The sequence below is a fragment of the Zingiber officinale genome, chromosome 5B (genome assembly GCF_018446385.1).
Source record: "Zingiber officinale cultivar Zhangliang chromosome 5B, Zo_v1.1, whole genome shotgun sequence".
Taxonomy (NCBI): domain Eukaryota; kingdom Viridiplantae; phylum Streptophyta; class Magnoliopsida; order Zingiberales; family Zingiberaceae; genus Zingiber; species Zingiber officinale.
This window is the reverse complement of record NC_055995.1, coordinates 133679278-133692280: the sequence shown is the minus strand read 5'-3', so window position 1 is coordinate 133692280 and position 13003 is coordinate 133679278. Positions and strand designations below refer to the sequence as shown.

Sequence of the window (13003 nt, the reverse complement as noted above, 5' to 3'; positions counted from 1 at the left end):
CTGATAATCTTATCAGTCGATCGATACCTTCATTAATTGAGCTGACCTCAATTCAGACCGAACTAACAATGTGCAAGTGATTTGCTCTTCCTCGAACCTTCCAAATAGGGATTAATTTTCTTATTTAATGGAAGTTTATTTTAAAAATTGTTTGATAATCTACTCGTAAAATAGTTCATAGTATCTATTTTTTTTTATTAAGGTACAGTAGATTCAATTTGAATGTTTGATTAAGATTCTCATGGGATGTCCGATAGAGACTGACAGACTTGTTATAATGAAACAAGAAATTAATTTTCGACGGACGCATGTCCTTAGAGAAAAAATCTCTCTCATCCCTAATTAACTTGATGATTAATTATAAATTGACCCCATAATTTATTTCTTTTCACATAATTAGGAATAAATTATTAAAAATGTATGAGGTGAATATAATTATATTTCATTGAATATTTGATTAAGTCAACAATTTAGCATTTTACCACAATAATGATCCATCCTCATCTAATAATTAATGTTTTCTTTAAAATTTAATCTTTCTAAAACCTTTTAAGATTCAATTTCAAAACACATAATTCATTAGTCATCACAAATCTAAAGTTTAAAAAATCTTTGTAAAGTCCACAATAATAACATTGCATTCAAAGCAAATTGATAGACAATTCAACTCCTCCACCCTAATTACATATTCAAACATCGAGTACAATCACAGCTTCCAAATTGACATCCTCCATTGGATCACCTTCTTCCCCTTCCTCCTCACTGTGGAGTGAAGGCCTGTACAAAATCCAAATCGATCATCAATAGACATGTAAATGTTTCCTAGGTACGTAGCAAAGATGATAAAAATAATAATTCAGAATGATAATCATAAACTGGTTTATTATTATAATTATTTCTAGAAGTATTAAGAACACCTATAATATTATCTATCATGATATTTATCATATTTCTTTTTAATTAGATCTCCTCGAGACGATGTCATGATTAAGACATAAAATATTACTAGCTATATGAGATTTTATGGTCAAAATTTGACATGTTCGATCATGCCTCTCTCCATGTCTTACTATCTGAACTAATGACTAGTAGTCATTCATAATTTATCTTTTCCGTGTTGACTAGGGACGGATTGACACGGGCAATCGAATCTTATGCCATATAATATTTTTTTTAATTATATATTATCTAGGCAGATCAATCAAAGAGAAAGAAAGATCCTTACGGCGAAAACGGTGTTATGGCCGGGGTCGGCGAGGTGGGAGAAGAGGTTGTCGATGGGGCCGGTGCCGGTGTAGACGGCCTGGAACCAGGCGCCCATGACGGCCAACATGGCGAGGCGACCGTTCTTGATCTCCTTGGTGCGCAGCTCCTTGAGGCTCTCCGGGGAGCCGGTGCCCCAGCCGAGGGGGTCGAACCAGAGGCCTCCGGGGTAGCCGACGTCGGTGCCGGTGAGCTTGTTGTTGGGGAAGACGGGGTCGGTGTTGACACTCCCGGGCTTGATGATGTCGGCCCACCGCCGCCCCTCCGCCCACCCGATCAGGATGAGCTCGATCACGAACAGGGTGGTGGTGTCGGTGAAGTACTCCAGCTTCCCCGCCTCGTACCACGACGGCGTGTTCAGGATGCCGATCTTGGTGAGGAACTCGGGGATGAATATGCCGGCGGCGCCCAGCATCGCCCACCGGCAGTGCACCAGCTCCGCCTGCTGGTTCCACCGCAGGCTCTCCGGATCCGACCCTGCAATCATCATCATCATCTCACGTCACCTGCCGATCGCAAAACAGAGAGTTATATATATAATCGGTTACCGAGGCCGAGGGGATCGAAACCGAAGTCTCCGGGAAGGCTGCCGTCGAGCCATGGAGGAGGAGTGCTTCCGGGGAACCAGATGGGTCTGTCCGGCGCAGCGACGGCGGAGACGGAGAAGGCCCGGCGGGGGGTTTGCAAAGCCGGCCGACTTCCTCCCTGCCTTAATCTCCTTCCCGTGAGGAAGGAAGCTCCGGCGGCTGCTGCGAGAGCAGAGGAGGAGGCACAGAGTGAAGCCATGTCTGGTGCTGGTGGTGGTGGTGGGTGAGCTGAGGAGGAAGATGGTGTATAAAGCTAAGGAATGGAAGGAGTGGGCTTATCTTGGAGAAGATAGGATGGTAGATTCTTGATGCTATTGCGTCTCGCCACGTGGCACAGGAAATCTAAGTCGTGGCTCTAAATGCTTGTGTCTCAGTTGACATGGATAGAATAGATATCAAATCTAAATCTCGATCAGGAAAAAGATTTGCTTAGACCATCAATCATGATATTAGCACTGTCTAGTAGCCTATTCAGACGGTTCAGAAGTTATTAGAAGTTCGATAAAAATTTTATTTAATAAAATTTATTATGAAATAAATTAAATTTAAATTTTATAATATTCGATAGTTCGTGATGATATTTATTAGTAAGTTCGTAAATTAATTTTTAAATGAAAAAATAATAATTTTGATATTATAAATTTTATTTATTAAAATAAAATTATAAATTTTAATATAAATATTATAATTTTTTTAAATATATAATTTAATTTTTAATAAATATTTAAATTTATAATTTATATTTATTAAGCTCGTTTAGTCTCAATAAAAACTCGAATAAGCTCGTGAGCTATGGATATATTCGTTAAATAAAATTCGAGCTCAGTTTGATTATAAACGAATCAAACTCAAACATTCAAGAGTTAAACTCTGTTCGACTCGATTACACCCCCCCCCTCCCCACATCACATCACATCACATCACATCTAAGGAGTTAAATTATCCCTAGGACGTAACGTAGACGGTGGACGTATAACATCTTTGGCGTAAAGCAAATGTCGATTTTCAAGAACTAACAACCTAAGATTTATCCCACCATGCACCTATGACTTATATACTTACATTTACCTCTCTTCATATTTATAGTGTCGGTACTAAAAGGACCGTTAAAATAAAAGATCTAGGAGCTAAATCAAAAAGTTAGAATTAATTAGTATGAGAAGGAAATTTTTTCCTTGATTTTATTTAGATTTAAATCCTTATTTTATGATAGTAATTCTATCCCATATTAACCAACTTAATTTTACTTGGGATATTATATAACAACATATGATAACAAAAAATAAAATCTATGCACATAATTAGCCCCATAATTATCTCTAGAGAGGTAAACCAAACCATTATAGTTTGTAAGTATAAAGACTTTCAATTTTTTAGCAAAAGATAAAATCTATCCTCCCACATAATTAGCCTCATAATTATCTCTGAAGAGGTAAGTCAAAAAATTATAATTTGTAGGTATGAAGACTTCAATGTTTTCCGAGATTTAAATCCATGCCATGGGGAGGATACCCATCCTTTATGTGAAGGCTCTCTTTTAGCCAAGTAAATATACATTATTTGATTATCCAGAAGAGATAAAAAAAATAATAATAAAAAATTAAAAAGACTAAAAATCAAAAGGGCATCTGACATAATAAACAGTTAAAGGAATTTCTTTTTTATAAAATGACATCCCATCATATTATTTTAATCAGAAGAATACCATTTTTTGAAAGACTATTATAGCATTAATTTACCGACTAACTGGTGATAAAATATAATATTTTATTCTAATCAAAATTACTATAAATAAATACTATTATAAAAATATTTTTATGATTAAAATTATTTAAATTTTATTAAAATTATTTGGATTTGAAAAAAAAAAATCATTCTAAAATTTTTATAGTAGCTATTAGTTAAAATAATTTTGATCAAATTGATAAAAAAAATATTTTGATATAACAGTTAATTGTAATTGTTACAATCATATTGGAAGTAAAAATATTTTCAGAAAAAAAAATATAATGAGAGATCCATTTTTACAAAACCGACATTCGATTCGTTTCTTTTTTTTCTCTTTTTTTGCCCAAAATACGTGTTGAAAGGCTAAATAAGAATTACTTAAAAATAAAAGATCAACTTGCAATACCAACTCACCTTTTCATTATGATATTAAAAAGCTAGATATAGAGAGTTTTTCTAAACTTTATTTTCTCTATGCATACTTCTTCCTCTATTAGGTCATTCAAAAAAAGTAGACTTCACATTTTCCATTTCTTTTGTGCAACAAGAACCATCAATATTCAATAGTCTTCAATTTTACTACAAGAGATTTCGCAAATGTCAATACCTAGTTTTTTTGAGAAAATCCTTTACACATAAAATAAGTTTTAATACTATGGCCGCTTTGCTTTTCAACAAAGACCTTAAATCTCTTAAACCTAAGAAATGTTTCTGACTTTTCCTTAAAAAAAAAAAAAAATCTAAGTCAGAAATTAATAAGAGCATCTACATCAACTACCATATCTAAAGATTTTATCCTAAATTTTAAATAAATTAGCTAAAATTTTTTTTCATCAATTGTCCTATCCATTCCCTAAATTTAAATTTAATGAATAATGATTGTCTAAATTTAGGAAATGAAATCTCTGTCCTAAAAATAAAATAATATTTTTTTAATCTCTCTCCTTCCACTCAATCTTTTTAATCTCTCCTTCCACTTATTTCATAAATATAATAATAAAAATAATAGAAGAAAGAGAAAATAATAATAAATTAAAAATGATGAAAATTTTAAAATAGTTGATATAATGTGTAGTGAAAAATGATTGTCTAAATTTAATAAAATAAATTATTTATCTTAAATTTTAGATATAATAATATGAAAACTGATATGGATGTTCCAAGGATTGAGTTTGCATTTAGACATAAATATCAATGTAAATCAACTCTAATGGTGTTTTGATCGCTAAGAACTTTGTCGAGGAAACGAATTTTGATGTTACTTGGTCATGATGCACTTTTTTTCTGTTGTATTTTCAAATTCAAGCACCCCTTAAATATATTTTTCTACTTGAAAAGGTTAAGACCATTAAAGTTCAAATGACAAAAACCTTTTATACCATAATCAAGTGTCTTGTTTAACTTTTCTTTTCATCGCTATAGTAACTCCAACATGAAGATTAATAGAGATATTTTTATTTCTTTCATTTTCACATTAGTAATCATCAAATCTCTTTCTTTTTATCAAAAATAGTGCAATCACCACCTCAAAAGGAAGACAAGAACCATTTTCAACCAATTGACACACACTCAGTAAATTTTGAGTGAGTTTAGGCATAACACATCATTGACATATTTTATGTCTCTTTTAGTTTCGGCATAAATTCTCCCTTTACCTTTTACTCCAATGTAAGATTATTTCCTAACTTCACAGCACCAATATTAAGAAAAAATATTTTCATTGTTGTAGCACATAGAACAAGATCTTCGTCATTATTATCCATTTTAGCTTGATTAGACTTTTTGAAACTGCAATCTTTTTCAATGTGCACCAACTTTTTTAGGTTTGTGCCTACGAATGAGGCAGCCTGCGGCCCACAGCCGTGTGCGGCGGCCACCGTGAATGGCCGCCCACGGCTCGTGGTCGCAAGAAGCGGTCATGCAAGGCCGCTGACAGAGGAGGGTAGAGCCTCTAGTAAAAAAAAACAAATAGAGTAAGGATCGTAATCATAATATGATAATAATTAGTTACACTCTCATCATCCCTAGATTATAATTTAGATCGGGACAGATAATCAGAGACCGCCCGAATGAGAGGATGACCTTCGTGTAACCTCTGATCATCCGCCCCGACCCAAACTATAATTTGAAAAGACGATGAACCCAGAAAGAGACAATTACGACTGGATCACAATCCAACCGTAATTACAAATGATTCATCCTCTGTTCTACTTTTTTATGGACAAAGAGATCTGAGTTCTTTACATAGGGTCATGCTAGGCGAGCGACCGTGCAATCCAATAACCATATAATTGTTATGTAAACTAAAATAATCATGTCCAACATTAAAACCAAAACCAAAAATATAAACCATAAGTTTAGAAATACGATTCTTAGAAATTGAAAATACATTAAAAATAAATTACAAATCTATAATAGATTTATATGATAACCATTATCTATAACCAAACGATAAGTCTAAAATTATATTGTTAGAAAAAGTTTAATTTTACAGCCACCCGTTCAATGGAAAATATATGATGCGAGTACCATCTCATGGGGAACAGGAAAGACAGGCTTACATGTGCGTGACAGCGAGTGAGATATTCTGTGGTACATTCCCAGTCGCAGCAACACATTTATAAAAGAGTATTAACTCCAGACATTCTAGAAATAAATTAATAGTTCGACTTAATTGGCTTCCAAGAATATCCATGATCATGTCAATCTATAACATTTTCTTAAAAAAACATCTACAGATTCTGAGAAAATAATTATGTGGCCACCGAGATAATGGAATGGATAGGCAAAGGAATATAACGAGGCCTTTGTCTCCTGAAATGTTATTATTGTGGGAAGAAAAGGCATTTGAAATTGTACTTAGTCAAATGAAAGTGATAAAACACAATTCAAATGGGTAAAACAGATCTAATGTTTTCCCAGATTGTTACAACTACAAAAAAGAGTAAACTCATAGCAGAAATCAGACAAGTAAAAGATGAAATTGAGTATGAAACAGATAAATAAACAGACAATCATTAAGTTTAGATAGAGTTAGAGATCAGTCATAATTAGTTGTAATCCAGGTTTTAGTTTCAAACTGAGACCATTTGTATTTGACTTCGATGTGTTCTGAATCTTCATAATTGAGATAGGTCAAGTCAAGCTTGGTGGGAAATAGAATACACATAGGGTTCAAGGAACAGTTCTGTTAAATAGATTTCAGAAATGAAAATGAAGGTTACTCTCATCTCAACCTTTCATCTGAAAGAGAGGAATGTCTTTCTTAAATCTATTTCACAAATGGAAAATGAAGATTACTCTCAACTTAATTTTCAACTGTATGAGAGGAATGCTTTTCATTCTAGGAAACCGTGAAGAGAAGCAAAACTGATCTGATTCCTTATTGTAAGAAGATCAAACATGCTGCCATAAAGTCCCAAAACCAACAAAAGCAGCATTCTCAATAAATCAATCTGGGGGCTCAGGCAAAAGTACTTTGAAGTTGAGCCGTAAGAATCTAATCAAAACAGAAATGAGGATTGATCATTGTACTTATCTGATTCTTCAGTTCTGGAGAGAATCTGTCTATTGTGCAAGTAAGACCAATACGGGAAAGCAAATATGTTTTTCTAAATTAGACTAGCTTGTATCTATTAAGAATTTTTTTTATTTATATTTTAATATTCATATATGTGCTTGCAGTGTGATTTACTGTAATGATATTATAGTACTACAAATTATGTTAAGTAATTCGCTATGACTTCTTTCTATCTTTCTATTATTACTTAATCTACTGTATCATTCATATTAACCCATTTAACTAACCTATTACATATTATTTAATAATCTTGTGTTAGTTGTTATTGTTACTAGTGATCCTCTCGCAAGATTTCACCCTCCTCGTGCGAGGAAGGAGCTGAGCTGCTGGTGACAACATTTATTATGACTAACCTATTACTCTACTATGACTTGGCAGACAGAGGATGGCATTGATACTTGCTGTATATCTTTCTCTAAGCAAATCCAAACCCTAAACCTCTTCTACTCCTCGAACTATCAATTTCAAGTGAATTAAATTGTCACAAGTCCAAACAAAGTTTCCAATGAATGATGGTCAAATTGGGCATCTCTCTGTTGGATATCAGTTCACGCCTGACAAATCAGACAATATTGGATCAAGATCCAGTTCAGGAATGACTGATTTTTAAAACTCAGGGTCGAATTTATGACAATGTTCATGTCCTAGGCTTTATATACGCATGAATGATTCATTAAAAAAAATCCTGCTCATTCCAATCCTTCAATAAATTATTCAGACAATAAAGGAATATTACCTGGATCAGACCCTGATTTTGATCACAAAAATATTTGAACTCCAAACAAGTTGCCAAAGTACTAGACAGTCAACAAAAAAAATTTGATGATGGACAAATTTCTATTGTATGGCACTTGTGATTTGTTACTAATAGTCTAACACTATTATCAACTAAAAGAAATAAGCGTGCAAATCACAAGCATTTGATGATACGTAAGACTGCCTAACAATTACCCTGGAGAGAAATTATCCATGATCTCATATTAAGGGATTCAGGTAGCTTCTGATCTTAGAGGATTGGCCATGAAGAAATATGATGGCATTTTAGATACAATGTATGTTAAGAGTTGCAGCCAATAAGAACTGGTGAATATTAATGGATGGTTAAAACATGCTAAAGGAAAGCCATTGCATAGCAATAGCAGATAAATAAATAAGAAATCAATAAAACAAAATATGGGATGTGGCTAAATGTAAAAAAGATGAAATATGATCATGCCCTGAAACATTCCTGAATGGCTGGTTTGGATGGTTTAACAAGCTATGAAAATTCACATACATCCAGTCAACAATTCAATTGTTGGATTAAAACCCTAAAACTACTATAAAAATTCACACTTGCACATGACTTATGTATTATATATATGAAAAACTAACACTATGTGTAACCGATAAAATGACTAGAAAGGGTCATTGTCAAGCTTACAATCAGTGCAATATCTGAAGTCTGAACCATGCATACAGAGACCCTAGATGAAACTTAGATCATACCTGCCGCTTTCATGAGCTAAGTTTTTTTTCTTGGAGCGAATCCAGGCAAACCTTCAAACAGATCTGAAAGATTGCTCTCCAAATCATCTGGTGTATACTTCATATGTCTTGTTGCTTGTCTTCCACCTAATTGACTACCAAACCTTCCCATAAATGAGCGATATGCTGGGATGACCGCCTCTGATACTAAAATTCTCAATTCTTCTCGGAGTTGAGGATCTGGAACCTTCCAAGTTGTCTGAACCCTATAGATTTCTTCAAATGCCAAGTTGAAGTTTTTGAATTTGTCCTTCGGAGTGACCTTTGAGACACTGCTGGAGCTACCACTCCCAAATCCATCATCTTTCATACATGATAACACTTTGATCCAGGAAGTTCTAAGGTAGCTTCTGGCATACTGCCGAATTTGGCTGCGGTGCTTTCTTATCCAGTGGTCTCCCAAAAGCTTCCCAAGATCTGAATCCTTGACTTTATTGACAATGTAATTTATATTGTTCATCAAAAATATATACCTCATTGCTCCATCTTCATATATTTTAGATTTTTCATCCAGGTTAAATTCTAAATATGAAATTATCACAAGTATATGGTGACCTAATGGAGTCATACTCTCCAGATTCTCTCCATCAGAGATCCTACTATTACCATAAGATTCAGCATTTCCCTGATCACCGCCAATCACTTCATTTTCTAAAAGAAAATTTAGTGTATCCATGTAATCCGCCAGTAATTTCACATAGTTCAACACATATCGCGCCATGGGATGGATCTCCCCTCCCTGTGTTGGCCTCCGAGATGGTTCCCTCTGGATTGCATTGCCAAATTCCATGAGAGTTCTTTTTACAGAATCCCCTAACCTTTTGAGAATCCCCTCTACTGCTTCACATATAAGGTCCTTTGGGTCTCCGGCAAACAAGGCCTGGAGATCTGGTAAAACATCAGCCAGGGCATCATGCATATCCAGCATACGAAAGAGCTTTTCAGCAGACCGCTGGCATATTGTAATGGCATCGCCAAAGTTGAGCAGCTGCATGACCGGCCCCTTAACTGTCTCCATGAAGCACTCCTCCTTAAGCTCCTCTGAGGCAGCAAGAATATGATCACAGAGCCGCCTCTCTCCCCAGAGCAGAATTCGAACTATGATTTTCAGGGCCTGAATCCACTTCTTCATCTTGTCATCCAGCATCCTCCACTCAATTCTCTGTACCTCTTCAATGCTTATCCTATCAATACCAAGAATAGAGAGGCACTCATCCAGAATATCCCGTCGCACAGTGCAGTACACCTGATGGAGCTCACGGTCATACTTGGCCAAGATCATATGATCCGCGATCACCTTGAGATCAGCAACAACTTCGGGATGGATCAGATCTAAGCACCGATCATCCACAAGAGTGCTCCCGGATCTATCCTTAGGGCTACCTTCCAGCTGTTCTGATGCCGGCTGTTGTTGCTGCTGGAGTTGGTGGTGGTGATTTTCATCATCGACGGAGCTCTCAAAGTCATCTATAGGCTCACCGCCGTCGGATGCAGACGAGAGAGAGAGACAGCGAATGGAGGAGCACAAATCGTTGGAGTCCAAAGGAACGGCATTCCGGACCATCAGATGGCGGAACTCCTCTTCAAGGCGAGACATTGATATCTGAAGCGCGACCTCCGCACGAGTGACGAGGTCGTCCGCAATGGAGACGGCTGGAGAGGTACCGTATCCCGCTAAGAATATGAGATAATTGACAGCAGCGAGGTACTCCTCGGCATCCTCGGGGGAAGACTCCCACAAAAGGGAATCGGAGGCGTCCCAGCGGAGGACGACCTTCTGGGCGGCCTCGAGTCGGAGCTCGGCCTCCGAATCATCTACACCATCCACTTGGGCGTCTCCGTCGTCGTCCGCGACAGCGGAAGGGGGGAAGAGGTCGTTGATGATGGAGAGGCGATTGTCAAAGCCGGAGAGGATGCGGATCATGTCCTCGGTGGCGCTCTTGGAGTTGCCGAGGCTGCTGACGATGTGCTTCGCCGCGGCGATCACCTTCTCCTGCCCGTCGCCCCTCGCCGCCGCCGCCGCAGCCGCCATGGCTCAAACGGAGATCCGGGGGCGTCGGTGCTCTAGAATTTGGGCCGATGGCCGGAGGGAAGCAGCTAGGATTAGGGTTCCGAGGAGGAGGAGAAAACGGGTAGAGCGGAGTAGTCGCGTGGTGGATGACAAGAGGCCTGCTTCTTTAATTAGCAATATTTAAAGGATTTCCTTAGAACTTGCACAATTTTCAATTTACACCCCCATTGATTGAAAATGACCAAAAGACTGCAGTGGGGGTGGCAGTCGCATAAATGGCGGGCCCAGCACATGTTCCTACCGAATAGTCGCATAGAAATATAGAATTATCTGTGTTTTTTTTTGTCTGGCTAATTAAAGTTGAAGTCATTAGTATCATTTTTATCAAATTAAAATACTTACCTTTGATTTCCAACTTTATTCCCCATCTCGAAATATAAGCTATAATTTGTAAATTTATTTCATGTATAATTTATTTAAAACTATATATAATCAATATTTGATTTCTCAACTTAAGATAGTTGAATTCCAAATTTGCTTTTGACATTCAGATCAATTGTGTAGTGATCAAGTATAGTGATTTGGAATAATGCACTTGATGTTAATTTAGGTATCCAAACCATGTAAGATTCAATTAATTTTGGAGGTGGGCGGCTTCCTCTGATTCGTCTATCGGATAAATTCAAAAGAACTCATTGTAATTCATCAAGTATCCATCTTCCATGGTCAAAAATTGTGACAAAAAAGACGAATACGCTTGAGGGGAGCGAGAAATAATGCAGTTGAGATTGTAGAGCTTCTTGGTTGATTGCCTAGTTTGAGGTGGCACATGGAGTAAGCTTGGAGAGTTTAGTCCATTTAAGGTATCAAGAGCTTGATGCAAAGGTGTACTCATTGATCAAACTCATTGAGCTTGGTGCACCCAAGTGACTAAGGATAGTATGATTGGACTCAAGGTAACAAGGAGCATTCAAGAGATTAAAAATAATTATGGGGAAAAATAATTGAGTTGCATAATGAGAACCAAGATCATCAAGAGAAACCTACTCATTGTTAATTGTAAAACTTCACCATGAAAAATGGAGAGAAGATTAATCAAATGCATGACTTAATTGCACTTAGAGAGGAGGTAAGCAATCAAGATTTAGTTAAGTTTTCATTGTAGGTGTTTCCTATTACATCAAATGTGAATGCTTACAAGGTATCAAGGGACCTCAAGTCAATTCGATTGGAGAAGTCACATGGAGGTGTAGCTATATGAGGGATTAGACCAAAATGTCAAAGAAAGTAGGGTAAAAGTATTGCATTTATGGTTCAAGCACCAAGAAAGGAGGAATTTTTCATCATCCTCTACATCATATTCACCATCATTATTGTCATTGTCAACTAAGTTAGTTGTAAATCACATGCTAATTTCTAATCTAAAAATCAATTTGCATTATTAAATCCATAAATTTGTGTAAAATTAAAAGGTCAAAAATCAAAAGGACACCTAAAGTATTCTAATATTGATGCCTCTAAGTCTACCAAATTTTATTATGTGCTTATTTAAAAAGAACAAACTATCCAACCATATATATAGTACTTTTAGTCAAAACTATTACCATGTTACAATTTTTTTTTAAAAAAAAAACAAAATAGTAAATTTTAAATAAGCTATAAATTTAATAATTATAAAAAATACACATTTTTAAAAATAATAAATATCAAAGTGATAAACTTTCTATATGTTCAAGAGATTTTTTTTTCTCAAAAAACAAGTGGAATGTAAATTATATATGTGATAATTTTGGTCAAAACTAGGCATAAAGTAGTTTGGGCCAAAATTACTACATGTTTATTTTGAATTATTCTATCATTTTAAAAATAGTATTAGATTTCATTTATCTCCTATAGTGTATCTATTTATTCATATTCAAAATTTAATTTAAAAATAACCTTGAAATAATTTTGACTAAAGATGTTACATTATCGATTTTAAATTATTTGGTTACTTGAAAGCATACAACTCAAAAATATATGATAAAAGATGATAATGCTCATTCAACTGATTTAGTATCATTGATCATCTGATTAGATACAAATAGATAAATTATAGAAAATTTCGTCCAATAATAATAACATATACAAAGGATGAGATAACTCAAAAGGTTTCTGTACCTGGGAATCGACTCAAGTGATCGTACAAGAGTTTGGCGAAAATCCTTATATGACCATTTGTGTCAAATTTTGAATATGATAAATACACTTGAAGGTAAAGTTGTCATTAAAGTCCATATATGTTTTTAAAGCAATTAAACGTATCAA

General features: G+C 35.5%; 2 protein-coding genes across 2 annotated transcripts; both read right to left on the bottom strand.

Annotated features, from left to right (window-relative positions):
* Positions 1 to 595: 595 nt before the first annotated feature.
* LOC121986104 (photosystem I chlorophyll a/b-binding protein 2, chloroplastic-like) lies at positions 596 to 2087 on the bottom strand. Its single transcript, XM_042539908.1, has 3 exons — positions 1812 to 2087; positions 1226 to 1740; positions 596 to 777 (listed from the first exon to the last, which is right to left on the bottom strand). The coding sequence occupies exons 1-3, from the start codon at positions 2047 to 2049 to the stop codon at positions 760 to 762; spliced, it is 771 nt and encodes a 256-aa protein (XP_042395842.1). The 5' UTR covers positions 2050 to 2087; the 3' UTR covers positions 596 to 759.
* Positions 2088 to 8478: 6391 nt separating this feature from the next.
* LOC121986103 (exocyst complex component EXO70B1-like) lies at positions 8479 to 10841 on the bottom strand. The gene has a single exon (XM_042539907.1). The coding sequence runs from the start codon at positions 10715 to 10717 to the stop codon at positions 8663 to 8665; it is 2055 nt and encodes a 684-aa protein (XP_042395841.1). The 5' UTR covers positions 10718 to 10841; the 3' UTR covers positions 8479 to 8662.
* Positions 10842 to 13003: the final 2162 nt, after the last annotated feature.